This window comes from Cinclus cinclus, chromosome 1, assembly GCF_963662255.1.
Source record: "Cinclus cinclus chromosome 1, bCinCin1.1, whole genome shotgun sequence".
In the NCBI taxonomy this organism is placed as follows: domain Eukaryota; kingdom Metazoa; phylum Chordata; class Aves; order Passeriformes; family Cinclidae; genus Cinclus; species Cinclus cinclus.
The window spans coordinates 42691228-42714069 of record NC_085046.1 but is presented as its reverse complement, the minus strand read 5'-3'; the positions used below and the strand labels follow the sequence as shown (position 1 = coordinate 42714069).

The following is a 22842-nucleotide window of genomic DNA, read 5'->3' as shown; positions in this document are numbered from 1 at the left end:
ATATAACCTACAAAGCAAATCTTCTGTATATACACAAAAAGTCAAAATTCAGTAAAAATCTGAAATGTGGCACAGATCCATAACTGCTCCGGTGAGTCCAGTTGTGCTTCAGATAATGGAGCGGGACATCTGTTTCCAGATTAAGACAAGCCAGAGGTAAAAAGAAACAGACTTGCTGAACCTAAGGGCTGTTTAGAGCCAGTGTCATCATTTGCTTGGGGGCATGTGTTTACTAAGGTTAGCAGATGAGATCACACAATGGTAGTGCTCTTACATGAAGTTTTATACTCTGTACCCATCCATTATCTCATATAGGCAGAATTGGCTGATTTCAGTCCAAACCAAGAAAAAGAGAGTGATTTTAACTCAGTCTCAGGATGAATGTATTTGCATCAAATGAAAGAATAGATGAGTAAAATAAAATCTTTACTTTAAAAAAAGTTGTTTGCAGTACTTTTTGCATTCCAGTTGCAGAGATGTAGAATTCTAAGTACTTCTGCTACTTATATAAGTGGACTGGTTTTTAAATTGTAAAAAAAAAAACAAAAAACAAACAAAAAACATATGGTTATTAATTAAAATACTTGTTTCATTAGAAAAATTCAAATTAATTTGTATTTTGGGAGGAATTGGATTGGTAAGTAATACATAGTGAGACTATACTCAAAATGCAAAATTTTCTTTTATAAACTCTAGCTAGTTTGATCAGTCAAGCCAAATCTTTTCATACTAGGTTTCTGTACATATCAAATCATCATAATGCATCAGTTAGTAATTAATGCTCCAAATTAGGTGTTGCCTCACATCCCTAGTGGATGGAGTGAAATAAACCCTGCTCATCCAAAATCACTTTTATTCATATGGTTCAGAGATTCCTGAAACAGTTAAATGGCTACGCAGTTTTGCATAGTTAAGCATGAAAGAATAAGATTCATTCTTCTATCAGCAATATTCAGAGAATGAGAGAGACACTGATTATTATCCTGATTGTAGAATTGCAGCAGTCCTGTAGGAATAGGCCAGTCTGATAATGATAAGGGAAATGGAAGAGCTATTCACCTGCACAAAATACTTAATACTTTATCTACATGGTGGAATTGTTTCAGGCTATAACAACATTTTTCATAAGGGAGAAGATAGAGTACGTGGGTGATATAATCAGTGGCTAAGCAACAGCAGCAGTGGATCATAAAGGAAGGAGAAACATTCATTAGTTTCATGAAATTAGGTTCTAAAATGTAGTTAGAAATACTGGAAAGGGGAAAACACATTAAAAACTTAGGAATAAGCAGACAATTTCATGGAGAAGAGTTTATTTTAAGATAAAATACTCTTGAACCTCATGAAGTAATAAGTGAGAAATAAGTATTTCTGTTTAATATTTTCAGAAGCTTTCTTTAGTATTAAAAGTTACATCACTGGTATAATTTTACCTTGAAATTGTGCAAGTCTACTCTGCCTTTTTTAGCATAGAGGATCAGGTGAAAATGATGAAAAATCATTACGCACTGACGTGCTTGTTATTAAAAGATCTGCTTCCACATCATTTCATGTTTATTTTTTTACCTCAGTAATTTCTGTATTGAGTTCTCTGTACCAGAAATCAAATAAAACAGTTTCTGATGACCAGCAATGCTAGCCTAGCCAGGATCCTGAAAAATCAGTTGGCCACTACTGTATATGTATATATTCCCTCTACTTTTCATGTGATGAGTTAGCACATTTACTTAAGGCAGATGGGGTTAAACCCAACTCTCTGTGCTGGCTTAGAGCTTCTAACCTTCAACAACTCTGTTTGAACAATAGTTTTGGCCACCTGTTTGTTTTGGAGCCTGGTAGAGACTCCTTCAAGAAAACGCTGTTTTCAGAGGCTGGGTGGCAGGTGTCTTTGCTGGTTGAATACCGGATATGTGCAAAGACAAACTCATTCAACTGTTGAAATAAAGGATCTGTGGCTAAAATCTTATAAAAGCCATGATGCTCTCTTAAGTTATATAATAATTTTGAATGTGTCTTGTTTTGCATGGCAGCTCTTCCCCAAAGCATTTCAGTTTGTGTCATAAAACTGCACCCTGCTTGGCATAGAACAAAAATGCCATTTTGGAAGATGGAGAAGCTTATGGCTAAACTGCAGAATCAGGGAACATTTGCTTTCCCCTTTTGTCCCAGCATAATCCCTGGCCATGTCCTGATTTTAAGTCAGGACCTGAAATACCTCTTTGTATATAAAACTTGAGTTCTACTCGTGTGTGTATTAATATATAGGTATGCATATAACATAGGGGTGCTAAATATACCTATGTATGTACAATATTTAGTGTTGACACAGAGCCATTCATAAAAAAAAATTACTTTTCTTTTGTGCTGTTTACATCTTCCCTCTGTGCAGAGCAAAGCCATAAGTCACAATAACAACAGTGTGCACAGTTTATTACAATGGCTGGTGCTTTGATCTTTATGGTGTGTTTTACTGGTGCTGGAATACAAGCAAGTAGCCATGAGTGTAGATCATCTTTCATTCTGCAGTGATTGGGGTTTCTATCAAAGAAAAAATGGGCTGGAATGGGACTGTAAATAGCTTGTTTGTAAGGATAAATGTTTTACTTGTACACAATGCTAAAGGCTGAAATGCTTCCTAAATGATCTTACATTATTGCAGGTTGTAGTGATGTTATTGTGTGTGAAGCCCATGGCAGGTCTTGCAAATCTGCTCCTCGCTTTGAAATCTAATTTCTGCAGTTGGTAGTTTTTCTTTTGCTTGTGCTTATGAAGAATCTCGTTAAATTACATTAAATATTTATCTTTGCATTAAAACTTCTGTTCTGAATCAGCAAGACACTAGAGCTTATTATCTAATCCCATTGAATTCAGTCTGACTCAAGCAAATCATGAGGTATTATGCAAAGTATAGATGGCACTGAAATGGAATTAAGAGTTCTACTGAATTTGAACTGTATTATTAGTTGTTTTCCCCACACACAAATGTCCAGTGCCTCCCATTTACCTGGTTGATTGTTTGAATTTTTTTTCTGTGTTATGTTTATGTATACATTCAGAGTTCTTCATTGGATTAATAAAAAGTGTTAACAGACAAGTAAGAGAATCAGTTTTTGTGTGGTCAAATCAATACTTATTCATTGAAAAAGACAAAGGTTAGGTGTACTATATGAAATGCTTTTACTGCATTATCAAATGCAAAAGCATTTACTGCATATGTGGAACTTCCCATTCTTGATGGGCTATTCCCCATTCTTATCTAGGCCCTCAATACATAATTCCATGTATTTGACCACATAGTTTTGTAAATCCTGTCAAATTGATCTTCATTTTATTCAAAATCTATTTCAAAACAGTTCTTAATTATTTTAAATCTCTCTGTTTGTTTATCCACTCTTAAAGATACTACAGGTTTTTCTTCCGTTTCAAGAGCCCTTGAAATACATTGAAGATAAATTCTGTTTCCTGACACTAGTGTTTTCTTTTCATTTAGGCAAATAGTCTCCTTAACTTTAAGTCCTGAAATAGCTCCTTGAATGTGATATTCACACTGAGATCATATGTTAACAAATAAACTGCTTGTGTAAAGCTTACTTGACTAGGAACCCCCCCCAAAGGCCACTAATGAGCAAAGAGTACATTATTCCTGCAAAGGGCAGCAATTATTTATGTGTAGAGCTCTACAAAATACTTTAGAATGAAAATTTAGATACCAGCCCACTTTCCACAAAAGACATGAAACTCCTGAAATCAGTCCAAGTTGCGTCATTACCTTCTGCAAACAATGAATTGCAGCAGTTGCTGAGTAAATGCAAAAATTGCTCATAACTGTTTCTTTTTCATATTTTAGGCCTGAGCAAGTATGTTCACTATGACTAAAAACTGAATCTAAGCACTTCCTTCCCTGTAAACTGCCCTTCAGAATTTAGAAGGGAAAAAAAATGAAAGGAGGAAATAAAAGGACCGGGGTTCCCAGCCCAGCATGTTGCTTTTGGTGTAGATCTAAAAAGTGAAAAAAAACGTAATAAAATATGAGAGGAGTTCCAACTGTCCCAGAAATACTCTTCCTAAGGTACCAGCAGAGGGCAGTTAGGGAGGAGAAAGAGAGCAAGGGATGTGTAACACAGTGCATGTAATGGAAGTCATAGATACATCAGTGCAATTAGTCCCAAATACAAATATCAGTCCATACTTAAATACTGTGGTTTCAGTTAAGGTTTTAAGGAGAGAGAGATCCAAGAGTTTACGCCTTGCTTTCGTAATCAGAATCTTATTCCCAAGAATCACTTAACAGGTCACTTCATCCTGAAGCTCTGTCTGGGTTTGTGGATGAAGACTCAGAAAGTTACATCGACTGGAAGGATGTATCTTAAATACTTTGAAGTAATTTTGTCAGACACAGAGAGAAAAACAAACTGCTTTGACTGTGATAGTAGTGTAATAGTAGCTCATTAAAACTGAGGAAAAAGAATGATGCCTAGAATTACTGGCACTATATGTGACATTAAATATTTCATGAACTCCCTACATAGAAGTGTAGATGTTAAAATTTTATCTATTCGTGCAGATCAATAAATACAAATATGCTTAATTATTAAGCATCTCTTTTTATCACTTTAATTACAGAAACAACCTTTTTCTGGAGGCTATTTAGCAAAAAAAAAGCTGATGAGCTTATCTAAACAAGTTTAAAAATCTTCAGGGAGAAGACATGAATCTTTTTATTTAGTGCTTTAATAGGACAAAATTTGCATAGACATACAAAAAAAAGACAAATAGAGAAACAGTAACCTATACAGAAAAAACTTGTAGCTTATGTTTGTCAGCAAGCTCAGGTGTGGGTAGACATTTTCTGAAGTGTTTGGATAACCCAGGTCTAGAACTGCACTGGCAAAAAGAATAGTTTCCATTTTCAAACTGGAGTGAAAATCCTTGGATTTAGCTGAGGACCTAGAGTGACACAATTGCAGAATGAATACAAACATGTATTCAGTATCTGACCTTGCAGAACCTGGCATTTGTAGACTGCTGCCACATAAGGGTTTCCACAATCACCACTTTTTATCCCAAGAATCAGTACAGGAGAATTAGTATCATACACCAACTTTGCATTGGGAAGATGACTTCATAATGGCTTCTTTTGCAAATGTACACACTTACAGAGCTCTGTGTGTGTGTGTGTGTGTGTGCGCGCGCGCACGCGTGTATTTAAACAACGCACACATTTACACACTTCCATTCCAGGTCCTTTATTTGGACACATCCTGTCAATTCTTACAGCTCTGCCTTTTCCATTGCCAAGTTTTTCCTCTTTGTGTCTTCTTTGTGCCCTTACTCAGATCCTATGCCGTTGCACTAGACATGAGCAGTCCCTTTGAAGTTTCTTTTGTTAAGAAACTGCTTAGCTGCAGTTTCCTCAGTGCTTTTCAGACCTCTGCTGCATTGTGTCAGCTGGTAGAAACTTCAAAATCTGAACCTTCTACATGGCTTTTCTGTGTGGTCTTTACTATTTCTCAACTCAGCTTGAAATCCCCTCTGAAGAGCATTGGTCAGTGCAGTACTTGACACTTTTCTACAACTGTGCAAACTGGTACTGTAAGGGATTTCTCTATCAAAAGTCCTTTCTGAAATAAACAATATGACATATAAAGCCCTACAAAAATTGCATTCCACCTACTGCTGTAGAAACTAGACATCTGTGTAAATAATAAGGAAATATGCATAAGTAAAGGAGCAATTTCTGTTGTCATTTTCACTGATGCCATTTGATACTGATCTAGTGCACCTTTAGTCAATGCCATCATTTCCACAACTTCAGAAGTGTGACTTTCCTCCTTGCATTGTTAAGGATATAACTAGTTTAGTCATCCATTCCATTATATTAGGGTATGGCTGAGAAGCAAATTAATCCCATTTGGAAACCCATCTGTGGGGTAAATGAACACTATGCCTGAGTTGACCTTAACAGGTTTATGTGTCCAATTGCTCTCAGTTAAAGCTAGGCAATTCTTGTGAATTAGGTTGCATTTACTGTCTTAGTATCACCTCCAGATTATTGTGAAATTGACCTTGGTCAGAGCTTCCAAATTATCAGATGAACAAAAGATAGTAGCCCATTTCCTCCTGCATATTCAGTGACGCCTAGCTGAATTGTAGTCACCAGTACACTTCAATTATGGTATTGCACTAACTTATTTTGTTAGTGTTCTTCATTTTGAATTAATTGAGTTGCAGTTTTGGTAAAATTACATCAACAGCTCATTTGATCACATTAAGCCACTGTATCATCTCTGTAAAGGCTTCAACCTGCTCATCCTCAAAAGTTCATTTGTATCTTAAGAACATTTGATGAGAAATTCCTCTCCCAGCAACTCTCTGTATATATATGCTAATGCAGTCCTGTTATCCCCTCTTCCCAGCATCCTCCTTACAGACAGATATTTTCTGATATAAAATTGTCACAGAGCAAGATCTCTTGCCAACCCTTTTCAGTATAGTTTGTAAAAAAGGACAGAATTATGTGCATTTATGATGGCAAGCTTTTGTTCTTGTGCTTGCCTAGTGCAGTACACACTGTAAGCCTTGTGGTTCAGGAGGACAGGGTCCCATCACTGTTCAGCCTGGGGTTCTTCACAACCTGTTCCTTACCTGATGGAACGCAGCCTCCTGCCTGCAATTGCACCTTCAAGACACATCAAGTTTTAAACATCTGAGATTACAGTTTGTGTGAGAATTACCTTTTCAGTGATTGTACATTTTTCTACATATAGTCCCCCAGATAAGACAAATCACTATATATAGATTTAGGGTTTTGAAGTATATGGAGGTATATGTCAATCCCTTAAAATGCAACTATCTGAAAACTGCCTGGTTTGAGAAGTTAAAGACAACTTGGTTTAGCCTCTTGCAGCATCTCCTTTCCTAGTTTATTCCCAGTTGTGGAGTCTCATTTCTTTTTCAAGACTCATTTTACTGAATTGGGTCATTCATGTAGGCATAAATCAGGTCATTGCAATTTATTTGTTATCTTGCAGGGAAGCTTGACATTTTGTCTCACCTTCCTGAGTATGTTATTTTATTAGACTATCCTTCTAGCAAGTGATAGGTCTTGCTGCCTTTTCCTTTTGCTTAACCTACTCCTCCCTCAAGCTCTAATGACTTTCTTTTTTCTGTGTGTATTCCCCAGCCTAGAAACTTCTGAATTTACTTGATGTTTTTACCCTGCAGAGCTTCTTTTACCATTCTTTTAATGTTAACAAGGGGAAGTTTAAATCCATTGTACCTGGATTTGACTTTGCTACTTATTTCATGAGTTGATGCCTTTTGGTGGTTAACTTCAAGGAATTTGTATTCTCCTGCTTCATTAACTATTTGTCCCTCAGGTGAGACAGGCGTTGCTTCATATTTTTGAAACACAATTACGTGACAGTATCTATTTCTTAGTATTCAGCAGATTCCAGCTCCCCTAAGGTGCCTGAGAGCTGTAGTTAAAGATGGTGAGTAAATTTTAATGTCAGGATTTTGCACCCAATGACATAGCATCTGTGTGACAGCCCCAGGCAATGTACTGTTGCAGTGATTTATCATTGATTTGCATGCTCCCAGATCCCTTTTGTGACCAAGATGTATGATAATCATCCTTGCTACTCTGCTAGAAATCACTGTGCACTATGGACTGAATGGCAGGCTGTGTTAGGCACAGAGCAAGTTTGATGAAACATGCAGCAACCTGGCCAAAACCAGGGATGTGGCTGTATCGAACCAGGCATAACCACACAGTGAATATGTGGTGACAGAGTAGCAATCCCTTAGGGAAGAAAAACAGGTCAGTGGGTGAAAACACTGCTGCTGCTGAACTCTTGTGGTCTTTCTGACTCTGACTGGGGCAGACTGAGAGCTGGACCACAGCCAGGCTCTGCATCCTATAGGAGCACAGGTGGCTGTGCAAGACTGCAAGTGGTGAAATGGATGGGCTCTGGTCCCTTCCACTGAAATGGTTTTATTTAGCCCTCTTTGGTCATAGAATCACAGAATGGCTTGGGTTGCAAGGGACCTTAAGGATCATCTAGTTCCAACCCCCGTGCCAGATCATGTCCTTTATTTGCCCAGCTCTGCTTGCAAAGAGGGAGCTGAAAATGTTTAAATATTTCAGATGATTTCTGTATTTTCTTTGGAACTGCTGTTAATCCCTGTAAGCTGTTATGATTCAGAATTTACTGGCATCAAGCCCTTCTCAGATAAGTACTAAATAATATACTCAGAAACATGATTCATTCATATACTTTAGAAAAGAAACAATTCAGCTCGTAGTTTTCCAGTTCACTCCCTGAACATGAAAGATTACAATTTTAATTAAGTTTAGAGATAGCTCTATTTCATTTGTGGCATTTCCTGTTTTCTGTCTTTTCCTTTACATTTTCCTCTCTGTTCTCCCCTTCCTCTTTCCGTGTCCTTTTCCCTTCCATCTTTCTCTCCTCACATTCTCACCTTTTTCAATTACATGTGTAACACACAACTCCCTTTTTAATTTTGTCAGTTTGAAATTTCTTTCTAACAGAGGAAAATTATCTGATTTTATCATGAGAAAAGCATGTCAAGCAGAGCAGATCCACAGTTTATTCTTGTAAGACTGGAATCAAATATGAAAAGCATAATAATTTATTTTGCTGCATCCAGTACTTTTAAAATATCTCCCTGGTAGTTCTGCTGTGACCTAAGTCCAAAATTATAAGTGACATCTTAATATCCAGGGATTATAGTCTGGTATTCTCCTTGCAAGCTGTAAATTTAAGATTCTCAGGTATTTGTGACTAAAAGTGAGCTCTTAGTGTTTCTCTCTCCTCACTCCATGTTTTTTCTTTCCCCCAATTCACTGCATCATTGGTACTGTTTGTGCTACTGTGTCATTCTAGCATAAAGTGAGCAGGTCTTCATGCTGATGGTCTCCAAGGTCAGTTACGTAGCATCCATACGAATGATGCATTGAATTCAGGAGTATGAATTTAAGCACAGCTGTAACTGCATACCAAAGGGCTTTAATGGGAAATTAAATAAAATTAGTCCCAAAAAAGTTGTGAAGTGGCTAGCTAGGAGTTAATCTTTCTGAATTAATAAATTCAGAATTAATATAGAATGGCTTAGGCCTTTTTTCTCCATACAATTAAGAACTCGGATTCCGAATTTTGATCCTTAAAAGTAACTGATTTTCAGAGAGCATAGTCCTGGCAACCTTTTTGAATACAGGTATTGCTGCACTGCTGAATATCTCAAGTATCATCTGTCCCTGAGGCTTTTGTGGAGGTTGCAAAATGTCTTTAATGTCTGACTAATTAATTTTACCTACTGGAAGAGTTTTCTTCATCTCATTAATAGGAAGTGCAAATCCTTTTCAGAATAAATGCAATATCCTGGTTTCAATGATACTACATGTCAGAGGGCACAAGTGGTTAATGAGACAAGATTTTGAAATGTTCTTTATTTTGTCTCTTTATAATAAGCATATTTCTTTCCTTCCAGTAGCACTAGGCTTCCTAGTGGAATAGAAAACAGGATCATTATCTGTATCACTTTTGCCAATTTACAAAACCATAGTATTACCTCTATTCATCTCTTTTCCTGTGGATACAGTACAGCTCACTGAAATCTCTCTTCTCCTTGCCCTGTTAGCATTTTGATTTATCATTGCTCTTGCTCTCTTTCCAGTATATAGCATGATGGATGGGTGTTTAAAACTGAGTAATGTCCCAAAAGGACAATATGGGATATTTTCAGATACTATTTCCTGCTACGTGTTATGTTATAGTTGAGGTTACTGACAAACCTTTTTCTAACTGGTTGTACTTCTGTTCAGAAGACTGCAGTCTTGGTGCCCTGACAGCTAATTTCTGTGTGCATTAATTTACATTTATCAATATGAACACTGAACCTGAACCCTCTTCCTGATTTTTCTTTCAGGGTATAACATAGATCTTCTCAGTTTTGGGTGTCTTTCAGTAATATATGCATGTTTGACTGAAAAAGTACGAGAAGCCATATACGTCTATGCTTGCATGACTACTCAAGGTCCTTAAATACCCAGGTATAAAATTCAGCATCTGATGCTTTTGCCTTTTTATCAAGTACTTTAGCTTTTTGAAAGATATGCCACATTTAAATTTTCAAGGGAACCTATGTAAAACGAAGAAAATAAAAAAGGTGAAGTAGACACAACAGAGTAATTTTGTAAATATCCTGCCAAGTCACAGTCCTCTTTTGCTTACTTGATTGTGGAGGTTTCATGTTCTATAGAAGCAGCTTGTTTTTCCAGTTGCATGTTTCTCTCCTGTCCTTTCCCTTTGTCAATCTTCCTCCAGCAGGACAGTGCAGGCAGTTTCCTTTTGTGTGCCAAGGACACTCTGGCTGGCTTGAAACAAAACAAGTCGAAGGTCCTGAGGTTGCCTGAGGCCGAGGACATGACACTGCCCATGTCCTTGTGTCTCAGCTTGCTTCCTCCCAGCCCACAGTGGTGATGCCCAAACTGCATTTGGGAGCCGTGTCAGGCACAGCTGGATCCAGCGCTGTCCCTGGGAAGTTTCTGGGGGTGATGGTTGGCAGGGGCCAGTGCTGCACCAGGGAGGTGCTCACAGATCATGTCAGTGGCCAGGTCCCATTGCTTCAGCCAGGGTCACAGGCCTGTTTCCTGGTATAAACAATGCCCAAATGTCTGAGCCTGCACTACTAAGAAAAAAAATGTTTCTCACTTTTCTTCTTTTGAGTGAGTTTAAATTACAAAGAAAAGTCATTAGAGCATATCCCTTTCCTACTGAAATGCCACGCTAGGAAACAGGACTGGAGTCTCTGATGCATGTGATTCACCCCTGAGGCAGGAGAAAACCTTCTTTTCATTTTCTGACTGTAGTTTAAGTCCCTGGATGGCCTAACCTTTGACATAACTTCCAGAAGCTGGGAAGATACTCTGCTTTCCTCTGCATGCTGCCATGATAGCCCTGGGTCTTTTAGAGCAGCTCTCTCACACTTCTATACCATAAATTATTATCCTAGAACTGAGAGAGTTCTTGTCTGCCATTCTAGGTCACTTTTTCCCTGCTGTGTCTCAGTAGTGCAAGATGAGCAGAATGAGGGCAGCACACTCAGCTACTGTGTTTGTTTTTCATTTGATAAAGTGAGGGTTGCTTGGGAGGATAGAGGGAGTTATATTGCAAAACACCACTAAGCCATTAAACTGCTCACTTACTAAAGAGTGAGACCTCTATATTAGCTATACACTTTGTTTTGTGTGATAGAAGGAAAATTATTCGATACATTTAAATTTCATTTTTATTCTGAAAGCTATCAGCTGCAGTTTTTGAGGTGTGGTCAGGGGATAACATGATGATCTTTTTTATGCAAGGGATATAATGAGTGTCAAAAAGTTCCCTTCTTACCTTAAAAATCAAGCTTCAATAGCACATGAGAGTTAATTTCTTAGTGCCAGCATTTTGAGTCAGATTACCCAAGGTATGGACCTAAATTCTGGTGAGCTACCTAGTCAGAGTATGGAGCTATTCTCACTAAGACAACAGAAAGTACTAAGCACAGAAGACTCCAGGACACCCTTCCTTTCTAGAGTTCATGTACTTCCTTCTAAAAAGCAGCCATATGGAGCCCCATCCTGAGGGGTACGTGATCCTGCTTTACTATTTCACAGTGTAATGGCTGCACTTACTCAAAAAGGAGATGTGGGAAGTTCAAATATAAAGACAAGTGTCCTGAGTGTGGAGGTAAGGTATTCTGGGTGTAGAATAGCAGTGGGGGCTGTGCCACTGTGTGACTGGGAATGTGGGAGTCTTGCCACCAGAAAGAGAATCCAGGCTGCTGGAGGTATGGCTTACTGGTGTCTCAGAATTGCTGCAGAGCAGAAGATGGAGCTGTAGATACAAGAGTGCCTACACTTGTTTACACTCCAGAAACATTGCAGTAGAATTCAGGCACTGGATGGGTTCAGGCATCTCTCAGTTGTATAACTGCTGCCAACACTGAACTTAGACACTTACGGTCTATCTAAATAAAATTCTAAGTAAAATCCTTCTTTAGTCTTTCTTTGTTCTTGCCCCAATCAATTAACAGCAGCTCCACAGAGTTTGATTTTCTAATCCAGCCATGCTTAACCAGTGATGTAAAACAAGATTTTTTTTCCCCCTCTCAGATTCTTTTCCAGTTGTTTCTTATTTCTTGCCCTCAAAGTGTGCTCCTGAATTCTCTGCATTCATTTGTAAGGGCTTTCCCACTTCCAGAAGTGTTTAATCAAAGAGAATGCTATCAGCAGGTGGTTAGCATTGAATGTCAGCAGCTACTTCATTTCTGACATCTCTTGGGAAAATAATGTTTCATTACCATGCAAATGATGTTAGTCTTCCTTTCCAAGATCCATTGTCACATGGTGTAACATATGGTACACAGAACTGTGCTCCCAAGATTTATGCAGCAGAGGGGACACAGTTCTGCTTTCTTTTAAGCTATTCAGTTTTTAAGTCGTATCAGAAATATCATGGTGCTTTTAACAGCCTATGACAGACAAAAGAACCAAGCAGCTTAAATGGGTGCTATTATTTTTTTGGAGTATGTCTGGGATGTGAATTATTCAGTTAATACTTGGAGTGGCTATCTCATGAACTACACCAAAAATACCGAAGCTGTTGACCTCTCCTGTGATTTTTTAAAAGTTTCAATCATGGTAGTTGGAAATCAACTTTTCCAAGGGCTGTGAAATCCTATAAGTAGACTAGGATAAATCAAGTCTGATTCATCAGAGAACTGGAGTACAGTTCAGTGACATTAGTGACACTTCAGGATATGTCTGGAATTAAGCATATGTTTGAGTGAATTGTTAACCTCAAGTGTATGATCAAGTGCTTTGCTGACTCAGGGACAAGACATTCCTTGCAGCTTGTTGTTTTCCACTTTGCCATCTGGGAAGAGGCAGCTTGACAGCATGTGGGCTGTGTGAGACATTGCATTTCGGAAAGGGTATTAACAGCCTTGAAGTTTCCAGGTTCTCTGAATCAGGTATTTTTTCTCTTGCAGATCTGACTGGGGTAGAATAACCTCATTGTAGTGTCTGAAAGCAAACTGACCATGCCAAGGCATTTTGGCATGTTATCAGTCAACCTGTGCCTAATTAAAATAATCTCATATTTTAGAGGAACTAGTAAAGAAACGGGTGGGAAGCTTTACATAATCTGCAGGTTTGGAAGCACGAAATTGCCCCTTTTGGATATTTTAGGAAGTCCCTTTTGAGCAACTGGACAACTGTTAAGAGCCCAAATTTGTAAACACTTTTAATCTGAGTCATATCTTCACTAGACCCATTTTCTGAGCTGGGGGAGCACATCCATATTTATATGAAATAAATGTTACAGGTTGTTCAGTCAACAAACTCCCTTGCTTCAGCCAGCTAATGCAAAAGAGTGGGTAATACAGACTTGTTACTGCATTTGTGTGGAAATACAGGAGATCCTGATCTCTTGGTATTCCCCAACTGATTTTAACTGCCAAAAAATACTAGGAGCTCACCTGAAAAAATCTTCCATAACACTCCCCCCAATCTGTTCAGTGCACAACCCTACTTCTCCAATCCAATGCTCTTCCACTCTGCCATCAGTTGACTTAAAAGACCTTTCTGTGCTTTTGTGCTGCTTTACATTTCTCATGAATGCATACAGAGGAATAAATGTTTATTGTAACACTATTTTTTCTATGGGTACTCTTATATTTTTTCATTCTTTTCCAGTGACAAAATGTTCCCAGCCTTTGGATTTGGAGCAAGAATACCCCCAGAATACAAAGTAGGTGCCTAAGTGTAATTTTCTAATTTCCTTGAGTTATGAGGCACAAAATAAGGGAGAAGTGGTAAAAAGCAGGGCAATGGTAAACGGGAACAGCTCCTCTGCTTTTTTTTCTTCCATCTGGCTTTCACACCCAGTAATACTCATTGAAACCAGAAATCAGGCAGGGCTAGAGTTAAAATAATTGTTTGATAACACCCAAAATATTTTATGGTATTAGCAAAGCTTTGTTAGTGGATCCTAAGAGGAGAAATTATGTTTTGAACATCTCTTGTCAAACATCTTCCTGAAAATAAAGACTTGAGAAGAGTTTTCTCTGTGGCAAATTTCTGTGTGATGGTGGACATGATCAATAACAGGAAGAGAAATACAAGAGCATGTAGCCATGCTAGAGAGAAGTGGTATTTATAAACAGAAAAAATAAATAAATAAAAGACAGTGACCCGCAGTTATGCTGCAACTGTGAGCATAAATATGCCATCTGGTAGGGTTGGAGGGAAGACAGTGAAAAAGAAGGAGCATCCAACAGAGAAAGGCCCAAGAAGAAATTAGTAGACATTTGAATCCTTTGTTTCACAGAGGTTGTGTGGGCAGAAGAGTAGTTCTGCATAGATAAGTAAGCAATGTCCAGGTGGGGACTCTGCAGCTCAGATACTGCCTGGAAAGGAGAAGTATTAGCCATCTAATCATCCACACTTCATCCAGTATTCCTGTGTGCCCTGCTCTGGGTTGTGTCTCTGGGCCGTGGCTGAGGTAGGGAGGTGAACACTAGCCAGGTAAGAATTTCTGAGAGGGATTGTGTGCATTCAGCATTGTAACACATGAATCAGCATGTGAAAAAAGATGCAGTGTGTTCCTCACGGCTTATAGGTCTGATACCTGCAGAAGAATAACAGTGATGTACAGCAAATTTGATACATGCCTTGCAAACAGATGTCTAAGGTAAGTTAATGTGTGTTTTAACAACATTGCTTTCTAAGCTTGTCTGTGCCTAGCAAGGAGTTTTTCCTTGCTTTGTTCCTCAAGGGCAACACCTGCATTAATGCTTTCCAAAGTCAGAGACAACTTCCAGAGCTTTGGTGTACATTTTAATGTGGTATTATGAGCCCAGAACATCTGTGTCTGTTGTATGTTTGTTGGAACTGCAGCAGCTGACAACCATTACTGCTATTTAAGGTGGTGTGTCAGGACCCAGTTGTTCCATCATCTCCCAGGTGGCCACCAGTGTATGGGGGAAAGCTTAACAGCTTGTCCAGTCCTAGAGAGCCATCCTTATCTAAGGACTAGCTTGTAGGAAGGTGTTACTGTGACAACTCAAGTCTTTTCCTGGTGACAAGTATAATAAAGATCCCAGCACAAAGCTGCTCTTCTCAGCCAAAATAATCAGCTGGTAGCACTGATGCTTCAGATCCCATGAGCCTATTGGCAACATACCAGCTTTTTTAGACTCCAATATCATCCTTCTCACCTGATCGTGAGAGCACATTTCAGGTGCTAGCTGGAAAACAGATGTTGTGCCAGAAAGTAACTTCAGGGGTCTGTGTAACCAGATATTCCTGCAATCACCAATACCAATTGATTTTTTGCTTTGGCAGAATTAGTGTTTGGATTATTTCCTGACAAATACCCTTAAGAAACTCAGAGGCTTGCATTGAACTTAGTAGTCCATGCATGAATGAAGTCTTATCCTGTAGCATGAGCTCTCCTGAGCAGTCTGTCTGTTGCTAACTTCTCAAAGCAAGCAAAAGAATGTGACTCCAGGTGCTCAGATTTTTAAAAGTTCAGGAAAGGTAAGGAGAAACTTCAGAAGATGGGGCTGCTTGCTTGTGGATTGCATATGTGTGACTAAATAAAACAAGTCCCAAAGTAAATGGCAATGCAGGTGAAGGCCAGAACATCTTTCATCTCTGCTATGAAAACTTGTGACAGAAAGTGACAAAGACAAAACTACATGGCAGCAGCTCACAAACATAATAAAACTTTGAAGAAGACAAGAACCACATTGCAGGAGACTTAACTCTTCTGTGCAACAGATGGGGGACAAATAATCATCTTGGTGTCTGTCACAGGCACATCCAGATGGAACTGCATGAGGAGTTAACAGTCATATGTGCTATTGTTCTTTGTTCAGTCCCTCCCTGTGATACTCTGCACAGTCCATAAAAAGTATCTGGCTTCTTAAAATAAACTATATCAATATGTGAGTCCCTGCTTGGCTTTGACTGCTTTTCTGAATTGAAAGATACATCCTTTAAGATTGAAGAGTCAGCTTCATCATGATGCATTATTAACTCAAGACCTATAAACCTGAAAACCCTTCAGTAATTTAGTCTACAATGATAGAAAGTTAATTCAAAGCCAACAATGATTAGTGTTTGATATGGAACATAGCAAATATGCATAGGAAATAGAGAATAAACAGATAAAATTAAAAGTAACAGAGACTGTAGAAAAAAGTGCTCCCAAGTTTCTTCCTTAACCTCTTACTTTCTGCTGCAAAAGTACGGTAACACTCTAGACATCACAGCAACAGTGCAGATCTTCTGCTATTCAGATGATCTTTTCATGTTTTCAGTCACAGGTATTACAAAGTCATACATACCATACATTTGTTTTACTAAAGGAGAGCAGTGTCATTACTGCAATAATTTACATCTTCAATTTTAGGTTGAATCATTATGAAAACTTCTAAGTTCTGGCCCCATCATGTGGATAAATGAGCTTCCGATTAATTTAAGAGTGTCTGTTTTCAAGCCTCCAGTCCTAATGATCTAACCTGCTCGTAACATGTTGGTCTCTGCACTCCAGCATCTGGTCTTATATTTCCTTCCGTAGACAACAAATTGCTAGGGCAATGGAAGAAATTACTCCCACTGCCAAGGGTTCCTAAGTAACCATAGAGCCCTCATGCCACCTAAACAACACAAGCTTCCTTCCTCAGTTATGTCAGTGTCTGTCTCTGCAGGCTCTTCATAAATATCTTGATGTTGTACCCCTTTAAATCTTGTCTTTATTAATTTTTTCTACAGAATTTCCATTTGAAGACCACACTGCTATGTTGTGTTGACTTTATTTTCCCTCATTTCAGCTCCAAATGACACACTTCAGCTGTTAGTCGAAAACCAGCAGTTTCTTAGTGGCATAAGAAAACTGTGGGAGTGAAGGAAGCAAGACATGCCATATATATATCATTCCTCATCAGTCTAGAGATCTTTCATCTAATATTTGACAATATTATCTTCTTCCACCAAGACCTGACAAACACATCGCCCTGCTCCTTTATTTAAGTGAACCTGCGAGAGAAATATTTCTCTTGTGAGTTTCTGTCCTACAAAACTTGCAAAATGTTTTTTGGGGTTTTTCTTTGCAATGAAAGAAGCATCTGAGAAGTCTGATATCAAGTGAAGTGGTGGTAGATAATATGGACTCAGACACGGCTGTGAAAGGTCACGGTGAAGAGGAGGAAAGAAAGCAAACCACACACACTGACGTCTTAGCAGGCAGGACTCAAAGGGGCTGAAAAACCAAAAAGCAGCACAAAATTTACTGTTAAAATGAAAAGCAAGTTCAAACTGTGTCAGCCTGATGACAGGTGGATTACCATCAATGAAGGCTTGTTTCCTAAAGGAGAATTGCAGGCTGACACCTGAATAGGTGCTAAACAACTTGCAGTTTGTTTTAAGAGAGTCCTGGTTGCTTCTGTATTTTTAGTGAAAGCTTCATTCCCTGCTTTTGACGTGAATGTGTGCTGGAGACAAACTCACTGCAGCTACAGACACAGTGCAGCATCTTTACAAACCTAACCTGCACTGGTTTCTTGGACAGGTGAGGGACTTGAGAAGTGCTGTGGTCTTTATGATTCCTGCACTTTTTGGGAGATTGATGGTTAAAAATGCATATATATATGCAAACCTGACAAGAAAAGGGATCTGTAACAGACCAAGGGACAAAACAGAATTAGTCTCCTTATCCATGCAAGTTGGATTTAGACATGGAAACTTGTGCAGCATGCACAAAAATGAAGTATAAAGGAAAATAAATGGCCCAGCTTTGCCAGGCAGAAATGTGTACAATGTATCTTAGCGAGAAACAACACAAGCTGTCCAGCTCCCAAACTGTTTGATTAATGAGCATTCTGAAAATCATAGCTTTTGACCAAGAGTACTTGAGATTCATTTGTGTCTTAAGCGTTTGCAAAACATGTGGGCATTTCATATTTAGTTTTCTGATGGGCAGTGGCTTAATAGCATTCAATTTATTCACAGATAAGTGTCCAGTATAGTGCATTTTGGCATTTACACTTGTATGCATGTATTGTTAATGGATTTTTGATGATCCCTATTTAAATCATTAAGAAAGCTTTCCTCAGCATCTGAATTTGTCAGTTTGTCTGTCAAATAGTCCTGGTACCATCACCATAGAGGAAAGCTGGAGCTATTTGGGACATGGCGGTTAATTTAAATGAATTCAGCAATCTAGAGAGGGGGGAAAAAGGATTACTAATTTTCAGAATTCAGGCATCCATATTCAGCATTTGAAAATAAGTAAAAAACATAGCTTCTTATTTTGAAAAATGGAAATTCAGTTAAAGGGGTTTTAAAAATATGAAGGCCAAACTAGAATAACAAGTTTCAATGAAACTTAAATAAAATGTCTTTGCACAGTTCAAAAGCTTTCCAGCAATTTTCTTTATCAATGGTGGGGGGTTTATTATTTTTCAGATTCCAAGTTAGGGGTTTTTTTGTGATTTGAGGTTTCTATCTGAATTCATAATTTTTTTTTTTTTTTTAAGAAATTTCAAAAATGCTCACCAACTAGGAAGTTCTCCTTTCCTTTCATCTTCAATGAGAAACATTTTTTAGCAAGGGCCATGCTATGAGGATGAATTTCATTGCATCCAAATCTGAGGGAAATAAGTTCCCTGCTATGTTAAATCAAAGTGACTTTTCTATAAAAGTGGCCTTAAGCATGTGGAAGTATCATTATGATTCTTCCAAGAGTCTCCTGGGTGCCATCACATTGATGGAAAACTACAGGTATTTGTCACTATGTGTGTACAGACAGGGGAGGCATTGTACAGTGGTAAAAAACAGCATTTCTATAACCTGTCTTAGCAAAAATATTCTGTACTGTTTATTTAATGGTCATTTCCTCAGAAATGCTGTCACTGTAATCTACATCATAATATATGGTAGAGCTAGTTGATTTGTGTCTTGGTCAAAAAAGAACAGGGAGCCTCCCCCTATCACTAGCCATCTTAGCATGTCAACCAGAAAAAAATCCACACGGAGGAGAGGGAGAAAAAAAAAGAAAAAACTGACTCCCAACAATTTGCTTGTTAAAAACCTTGAAGGAATTACCTGTGAAATAGTATGCTCCTAGTGTAGGAAGTTCCTGGACAGCAGTGGTTTAATAATCCCACATGCATGATGGTATCTGCCAAAGAATGTATCTGGAGCCCTGCAGAGGGAAAAGATTAATACAGTGCAAGTGAATGTCTTTAGCTACTTGAGTAGGCTTTGAGTGCAGATCTGTGCAGCAGCCCAAGTAACAGCAGGCTGATCCCATGCAATCACCTCAGCATGCCAGCATTTTTCTCTTCTTCCCCTTTATGGATTTATTTTTATGGATCGATGTTAAAGACAAGAGGGCTGAGCAGAGGATCAGCTCCATATCTGAAACTTAGTCCAGGGTCCATGACACACTCAGGGTTTTGTGACTGTGACATTCCTTAATGTGAGGCTGGCTCCCACCACAGACCGTAGTCTGCAGTTCTTGGCAAAGTTCTCTGTGCCAGGTACTGATGCAAAGCAGTCATTCTGCATTTGTGTGGCTTGACACATTCCAGGATTTTCTGACTGTTAGGTCGATTCACAATACAAACCACCCTGGTAAGTTATATAAACATGCCTGCTTCTGAACAGCCAAGCATCTTCTTATTTCCCCTGAGAATTTCTCAGTCTTCAGCATCTTAGGTGATCAAACTTTTGCTTCCTTTTTGTCATTAGTTTATCAGTTCTGGGAGTGTAATTCGAAGGCTGTGTCGTTCAATATCGGAAAGATGCCATTGAGTATACCAGCTTTTGGTTCTCTGTTCCAGCATGGTTTGCCCTTCAGTCACAAAACCCTTACATGTTTAATTTAAAAAAGAAAAAGAAAAAAAAAAAAGGAAAAAGGAGGGAAATTGATGATCCAAACCACCTTTTTCCCTGGATGAGCTCTCCATGGAGTCCTATCAAGTAGCAGCCCAAGTTTAGTAAGGCCATCAGTACATGGTGTAAGTCTGAAGTCTCTGCTGGTTTGGACACTCTTGAGTGCTGGCCACCACAAGGAAGATAGCAAAGGGGCAGGCTGAAGCACAGTTGGCTTTGCTTAATAGAGTGGGGGATAAGTTCTGAGCATTTTGAGAACTGTGCTTCAAAAGTATCTGCTGTTGGCTCGCCTTGGGTGATGATATCCTGATTTTGAACCACCAATGAGCTGCTCAAAGAGCTTCTCTCCTTCATTTTATACTTAAATCTTGTTTAAATTGTGATATATTGCTCAGAGAGCATAGGAAACAAGCCAATGCTTCTGCACATTCATTGTGTTTCCTGTGCTGCCCTCAGGGTACATTTTAACTCTGCTCTTTGTGAATCAGGATGACAATGTATGAGGGCCATTTGCTTTAGGAGGATAGCAGCCGATGCTCAGACAGTATTATTTTTTGGATCATTGTGCACACTGACTAGACTTGGGCTTTCCTTATTGGTCTGAACTGTTGTCTACATTTTTCTTAAATAATAGCCTGGGTGCCATAGCTCTGAACCAGATAAATTGTTTGCATTATGTGATTCTGGAAGAAGTATAGCAACAAAAGCATCCACACCATGCTTGCATGTGAGATTAAAATAGTGTATTCATAGCTTTTGAAAAGATTTGTATTTTCCTTTAGGTATAATTTCAAGTGCATTTGGAATAAACTAATAAAATGAATGAAGAGGACAGTGTTGGAAGAATCAGTCTGCAATACATAAACATGCATTGCTATTCTTCTTGCTTTCATAATGCAGTTAATGCAAAATACAGAAAGCCAAAGGGAGATAGAAAGGCTAGTGAACAACAACAAAAAATATCAATGAGTGAAAATTCCCATAACAGTTCTTGACAGATGCAATTGCCTTTGGCCAGCAGTTGGTCATGAGACTGGCAGATACCAGCTGGGTAAAGTGCACCGAGAGACATCCAGAGCAGCCAGGCAGAAGGACTCTGGAGCACTTCTGAAGTGTATCTGGCAGCCCCGATCCTCTGTGCTGCTCAGTAAGGAACATAAATAGTGACTTCTTGCATTATCTTCCATGTCCAGGTAGGATAGACTGAATGTACCATGTAAAACCCTCTCTAAGGTTGATGCTTGGTGTAGGCGTGCTCAATGCCTGGCTGGGCTGAGGCAACTGCAGACTTCTCAGTAAGGTTTTGCTTCAGTCCTTTTCCATCATGGTACAAATACTGCTTTATTTAACCTCTTAATAATGGTAGGCATCTCTGTGGTAAGCAAGATGAGCATATGATGAGGAAATTCAATTTCTCTATGACAAATTCTCTTTGGCAGTAATTAGCCAACTTACACCACCTCACTTGCACAGAAGCTTCTCTGCAGTCACCTATTTGATCTATGGGCCCCTTAGTCATAGACCAATTTCCATAGCCTGCTGTCAAGACATCTAAACTAGCAAATGAAACAGCAACACCCAACAAATAAATCTCTTCTTGCAAATAATCCTGATCCCATTGTACAGGGGGTTGCTTTCCATATCACTAGGAATGCTGGCACTTTTGAAGATCCTACAGAGATCTATAAAGCTTTAAATGTGTATTTAATTGCAGTTACATAAATGCCTTCTTAAATCTGGAGTGATCACCTAAATACAATTTAAAATTATGCAAATTACCTGCTAAACTCTCAGCCACTTTTTTTAAGTCATATATATATATTTTCACACACTATGCATTGCAAGACAAAATCTGAGCTTTTTCATTCAAGAAAAATTAAGACAAACACAAGAGGCTGGGCTTCACAGCCATAGAGATTAAAAGGAATCGAGACTTTCCAGTGATGAAAGAAAGAAGTAAAAAGGAATCTGAAAAAGGAAAATGCAGGCAAGAATAAACCTAAAAGAGGAATTCTGGAACTGGAGACTTACAGTGCCTAGTATTATTTAAGCATATAGAAGTCTTGCATTATATTTGCAGGGCACCAAATACAAAATACTTTGTTTTGTTGGAAAATCAGCAACTTTGTTTTATTATGAGTGATTTCTTTTAATAAAACAGCTTTGTAGGATTTAATGATAGATTGAGAGAGAAAGAGAGATTGGAATATTCACTACCTGCAAGGAAAACCAAGAGTCTTCATGATTTTTTTAAATGTATTATTCCCCAGACTAATCTAACTTTTTAACCAACTTAAAATCCTTACACTTCTTACACTACCATTCCACAGTGGATCCTTGATTTCTCTGGAGAATTACTTTCCCAGTACACCTTGACCTTAGATGAGGAACTGTTCACACAGTGAGGTCAGGATGCAGAAGTGAGCTGAGTTTCTACTGTCACTGCTGTACCACAATCTGCTTTCCCTCTTCTGCAGTCTTAGATGCTGAGCTAGGGAGTGCTGGCATTTAAATTTCCTCAGCAACAGATTCCTCTTCTGTGCCCAGCACTGATAGCCCAATCCTGACACCATGTTTATATGATTTTTTATGTATTTGGGTGGGTTTTCTTTATACCTTTTTTTGGTTTGTTTTTTTTTTTGGTTGGTTAGCTTTTTGTTTTGTTTTGTTTTGTTTTGTTTTGTTTTGTTTAGTTTTGTTGTTATTGACAAGTTTGATTCCAGTTTTGCTACTTTGGTTCTGCAGGGAGCACCGGCTGGGACTGTATTTCACACTTAATGGCTGAAAGCTTGAAAGGTCTCAGGTTTACCACAGAAAAAATGTCAAGAGTGTTTAACCACAAGTCTTCTTGAAATAATCTTTCTGACAGC

General features: G+C 38.6%; 1 protein-coding gene across 1 annotated transcript in view; it reads left to right on the top strand.

Moving 5' to 3' along the window:
* CPNE4 (copine 4) overlaps positions 1-22842 on the top strand; it is a 184206-nt gene that overhangs the window by 148031 nt on the left and 13333 nt on the right. Inside the window, exon 12 of the mRNA XM_062496747.1 lies at positions 13766-13820. Within this exon, the coding sequence (XP_062352731.1) occupies positions 13766-13820 (55 nt within the window). The remainder of the gene's footprint in view (positions 1-13765; positions 13821-22842) is intronic.